General features: G+C 39.4%; 1 protein-coding gene across 1 annotated transcript; it reads right to left on the reverse strand.

Moving 5' to 3' along the window:
* Nucleotides 1-1,669: 1,669 nt before the first annotated feature.
* Nucleotides 1,670-4,914, reverse strand: LOC115410913 (E3 ubiquitin-protein ligase TRIM21-like). The gene is made up of 2 exons (XM_030122741.1): nt 4,814-4,914; nt 1,670-3,995 (listed from the first exon to the last, which is right to left on the reverse strand). Exon 2 carries the CDS (start codon nt 3,991-3,993, stop codon nt 2,356-2,358), a length of 1,638 nt encoding a protein of 545 aa, XP_029978601.1. The 5' UTR covers nt 3,994-3,995; nt 4,814-4,914; the 3' UTR covers nt 1,670-2,355.
* Nucleotides 4,915-5,573: the final 659 nt, after the last annotated feature.

Consider the following 5,573-nt stretch of genomic DNA (forward strand, 5'->3'; position numbering starts at 1 on the left):
AAAAAGTCCAAACTAAATAAAACTAAACTAGAATGAAAAATCCAAAACTATTCGAACCTTGTGCTGTTGCTGGTAAACTACCCTCAGAGGGAGTTGGAAACCTGTGAGCAGCTCATGAGGATTCTGTGTGCGCTCTGTAACACCCGTAATGTAGGTAAACAGCGAGGATGTATTTTGTGGAAGTTAATGCTGCATGTTTGTCCACGAGGGAAACTAGAGGAAGTATCTGACACTACAGAAAAATACTAACACAATCAAATCAATTTAGTTGCTACACTGTTAAAAAAAAAAAAAAAAAAACGTAAAAAAACAGGATTATTCTGGCAGCAGGGGTGCCAAAAAAATACTGTTAAATAATGGAAAATAACCATCTCATAAAAATACAGTAATTTTCCATAATTAAAATACAGTTTTTTGCCCTAACTTTACATGAGATTTTGCATATTTTTTTTAAACTGTTTAATGTTTATTAAAGAATATTTACAAGTATTGAAACAATCAAATTACCTATACACACACACACATATATATATATATATATATATATATATATATATATATATATATATATATATATGTATCTGGGGTCGACAGAAATTTTTAATGTTAAAATGGAGTCAGGAGAAATAAAAGGTTAGAACCACTGGGTTAAGGTGCAGACACACCAACCCGATTTTTGGCGGTCGGTCATCGTCGGTCAGTCTGCTGAGGTCGGTGACATCAGTCTGTTTGGTGTGTTCCGTTCGATCGGCCGTCGTTAATGTCGTCTCCAGTCTTTTTGGTCGATTGAACATGTGTAATCGTCCACTACCTGTCGTTCAGTCGGACCAGTCTGATTGGTGGAGGGATAGGCCTGGACTAGTGAATGAGTGAAGGAGAAGTTTCCATATGAATCCAGCTGTGCCAAGGTACTGCACACTATTACTGTCTTCTAGAAGAGTCCATTCACTGCTCAGATCAGATCTGAATGAGTGACAGTCAGTGTTGACTACAGACTTCATTCATTCCATCAAGTCAACACTGTTAGCATTGTTAGCATTGTTAGCATAGTGCGATTTCCCCTCAGTTTTCTCCTGTGTCATCTTTCTTCTTCCACCAGTAGAAGCCCTAGAGCTGACAACACCAGGATCTGCTTATTATGAACCATCTGTTCAACAAGTACAACAACACCGACCCTTCTGGACGACTGAACACTGACAACAATCACTGACTACAGCCAGCTCTGGGTTTACACAGATGTTCCCTCATTTCCTGGTTTTACGTCTCACACAAGCGCAGATCGTACGCTCTAGTCGGTATTCGATTTGGTGTGTTCTTCACAGTGTTTTGACCATGTCGAGGAGACGGGAGCCGACTGATCAGTAGGGTTACCTTTACTGGAGACGATCGACAGTCCAGTTGGTGTGTCTTCACCTTTAGAGTCAAAGCTTAAAGGTGGGGTAGGACATGTTTTCCTGGAGCGTTTTTTACTCTATTTCTTGTTCTATTGCCTGGATTTCTTCATATATTGGTTTTATCAGGCTGCAGGGGCTTTGGTTGGTTTATGACTGTAAAACTCTGCATTTTTACATCATTTTCTAAACTATTATAGTTTTAGATTAAAAAAAAAAGAAACACAAGACAAATCTGTTTACAGTTTAATATATTTATTGAAGTTTTACATTTAACAGAGAAATAATGTGAATGTTTCCATCTATTTCATCATAGTTTACATGTAAATACATAGTTCAGATATTTGAGCAGAATCATCCAAATCAGTCGAAGGTTTGTGATTTATCAAATGGATTGATTGGATTTCAACTTCAGTAAATTTAATCAGAAAATATTTGAATAACCGATGAATCATTTCAATATATTTGGTCTTAAATATTCTGGTATAACCTCCGTCAGAGTTGAAAATAATTACAGTTTTTGCAATAATTACATGTGTTTGTCTACGAACAAATAGAAAACAACTCAGCAAACATTTAATATTTAATGTTTTTTCTTATTTCAAATGCAGACAGTATATGAGTGTATTTATTAAAGCTGATGAACAGAATCTGTACTGTTATTATTGAATATTGAATTCTCCTGAACACTTCTATCATTTAAATGTATAAAATCAATCCCATAATTGAAACACATTCACAATCCCAACATTTTGAATTCCAGTTCACATTCAAACACCATCATTATCATTGGATTCAATCACAGACATCAGAATGAGTCAAACCAGGATTATTCTCAGCACTAATGTTAGTATTTCAGTGCATTTGGATCCAGATTCATACACGTTCAAACAGTTTACATCATCACTAAGTTTAGTGACTCCAGTAAATCTGAGAAAATCTGTGCATCTGATGAGTTTGTTCCTCAGTGTCTGACAGGAGTGATGATCAGAGGAGCAGAGTTTGAACCTCCATCATTATAACGTGGATTGAAGAATGTGAGGAGTTTATCATTGAAGCAGCAGCCAATGAAGGAGTAGATGAGAACTGAAGAACCTACGTCATAAAAGGAGACCAGACCCTCCTCATAATCCACAAACACCCCCACCTTCTGAGGACCAGACTGCACAGACAGACGGACAATAGAATCAGCAAAAGCATAGTACTCATTTCCATTTATCAAACAGATGGTCCAGTATCCGTCCTGAGGAGTCGCTGTGATCAGTCCTTTCCTGTTGATGGACTCTCTGACCACTCCTAAAGTCCATTTAATCTTTCCTTTGACCTGAACCTCAAAGTAAAACCTGCCTGAAGAGAAACTCTGCTTCGCTAAGATGCACCAATCACCAGTGAATCTCTGTGGATTGTCTGGAAGGTTCTTCTCTTCATCACCATCATGAACCTGTTTTCCATCATCAGACAGGATGAGATAAGGATAAGCTGTATCTGGATCCAGAGTCAGATCCACCTCATACTGTTGGACTTTCTTCAGTTCAGCTTCAAACACCTTCTTCTTCATTTCTTTTCTGAGTTTGTCCTCCAGCTGATGCACAGCTCTCTCCACAGTCCCCTCATATGATGGATGGATGCTGACCTTTGTCCAGGTCTTCATGGATGGAGCAGCTTTGACACATGTGAACCTCTGGACAAAGTGGAGGTGGTCTTCAGAGCCTAAGAGCTGCTTCACCTCAGTGCTTCTCTTCTCCAGCTCACAGATTTCCTGTTCCAGCTCTTTGATGACGTCTTCAGCCTGTTTCTTGGTGCTCCTCTTCTTTTCTTGGATCTCCTCAATGAACTGGTTCAGACTTGTCTGAACAGTCTTGATCAGAGCAGTGTAGACCTTCACACCTTCTGCTGCCTCTCTGTCTGCAGTATTCGTACTGAGCTCCACTGATTGTTGGATCTCCTGGATCTTCAGTCTTCTCTCCTGGATCATCTGCTTAATTTCAGCCTCTGTCTTCTTCAGCTCTGCCTTCTGCTTTTTATGTTCATCTTTCAAAGGAGTAACATCATGGCTTTTGTGGTCTGAGTAGGTGCAGTGGTGACAGATACATGTGTGGTCGGTTTTACAGAACAGCTCCAGAGGTTTGTCGTGTTTCATACACATCCTGTCTTCCAGGTTCTCCACAGGTTGGATCAGCTGATGTCTTTTCAGTGCTGGAACTGTCTGATGAGGTTCCAGATGAGTCTGACAGTAGGAGGTCAGACACACCAGGCAGGACTTCAGGGCCTTCAGTTTGGGTTCAGTGCAGACGTCACAGGGAACTTCTCCTGGTTTGGCAGCTTGTTGGTCTGAGCTGTAGATGTTTGGTTCATGTTGAGCTTCATGTCTGAACTGAGCCACCATCTCTGAGATGAACGTGTTGATCTTCAGCTGAGGTTTTGTGTTGAAAATCTCTTTACACATGGGACACTGATATGGGACATTAACCCTCCAGTGTTCACAGATGCAGGATTTGCAGAAGTTGTGTCCACATGGTATTGTGACTGGATCAGTGAAGAAATCCAGACAGATGGAACACCGGAACTGATCTTCAGATCGGACACGACCGGCAGCAGCCATATCTATGGACCCAAGAACATGTACAACACTGAAATATTTGAATTAAATCATCAGTGTTTATCATCATGTGATCGTTTATAATAAGGAGACTCATAAAAGTTCTTCATGTTCTTCAGATAAGTGTGACTGCTCAGTCACATGACTCTACAGCAGTGTTTGAAATCCATGACGTCAGTGCAATACTTTGACTGAAATGTTCTGGAAGTTCATTAAAGTGTAACTGTAGAAAATGTTAGTGGAAACAAAAGCAGGAAGAGACGAAGAACCAAAGTCCAGACCATCTAAAGGACATGGACTGGAATAAATTGATTTGATTTAGTGATTTATTCTGAACATGTAATGAAATTTAACATATATGCAAACTAGCAAAACATACATAATAATACAAATATGAAGAATCAACAATCTTAGACAGAAGAACAGCACAATAGTTCCATTTACATTTAACTGAAAAGGGGCGGGAAGAAGTGTGACTTATTTAATCCCACCCCCTGTGCCTAAAATATTATTAATAATATATATGTCCATTTTCCTTTTACAGTACTCTTATATAGTTATTTATCTATCCATACACACACATTCATCCATATACACATACATACGTTTATACATATACACACATACACATACCCATATAATCTTTTACCAGTGCGTTTCTTAGTTGTGCTGGTGAATAAATAATCTAGAATCTGTGTAAATGCTGTTGGTTTCTCCATGTGGTTCAGTGATAAGAACCATTTCAGCAGAGTGTGTGTGAAATGAATCCAGTTCTATGTGTGTGTTTGGAGTTAAAGCTGTAGATCAGCTCAGGTAAACTCACCAATGAGACTTGAAACAGATCTGATGAAGTGGGTTTAAGGTTTGTTGGACGGTTCCACAGACTCGTCTGCAGCTCTGATCACACTGAGAAGAACTTTCACTTCCTTTTCTGGGAAGTGATCGTTGTTCTTTTGAATGTGGCTCCGCCTCTGATCTGTTTCCTGTTTGATGTGATGGTGAAATATGAGTGTGTGTTTCATTGCAGAGCACAGACGACATGTAGAAGGGTTCTGGTTCTGGTTCTGGTTCTTTAAATACACGTGTGGAAGTGTGGATGTTTAGAAACAGCAGTCCAAACGTTATCTGTCCAGTCAGCTGTTGAACCTGCAGTTTAGGTTCTAAAATATGAACAGGATCCATGTATGTGTGGGCGGTTCACATGAATGAACACGTCTGGTACTGACCCGGTTTTCCAACAGTCTGTCATCATTAGTGCTGAATCACAGGAGTTGGTTCTGTGTGAGTCTCATGGACTTCAGGCCTGTTGGTCCTCTGTGTTGTGGTCTATCTAGTGGTGGTCTGCTGGTGTAAATAAAAGTAAAGTAAAAAGTAAAATAAACTTTATTGTCCCCTGGGGGAAATTCATCTTGGGCACAGTGCTACATATCATTGCTTCAAAAGACAAGATAAAAAACATCATCACATGGACACATTATAACAGTGACAGTTAGTCTGTCATACAAAACAGACATGGACTACATTTGACAATCACAACATAGAATATATAGAGAAACCTAAAGTGCAGGGAGAAAAAAAAAGGT

The sequence above is a fragment of the Sphaeramia orbicularis genome, chromosome 20 (assembly GCF_902148855.1).
Source record: "Sphaeramia orbicularis chromosome 20, fSphaOr1.1, whole genome shotgun sequence".
NCBI classification, from domain to species: Eukaryota; Metazoa; Chordata; class Actinopteri; order Kurtiformes; family Apogonidae; genus Sphaeramia; species Sphaeramia orbicularis.

Excerpts from the sequence above, each read along its gene's own strand:
- LOC115410913 (XM_030122741.1), bottom strand. The coding sequence starts at position 3,993 with ATGGCTGCTGCCGGTCGTGTCCGATCTGAAGATCAGTTCCGGTGTTCC.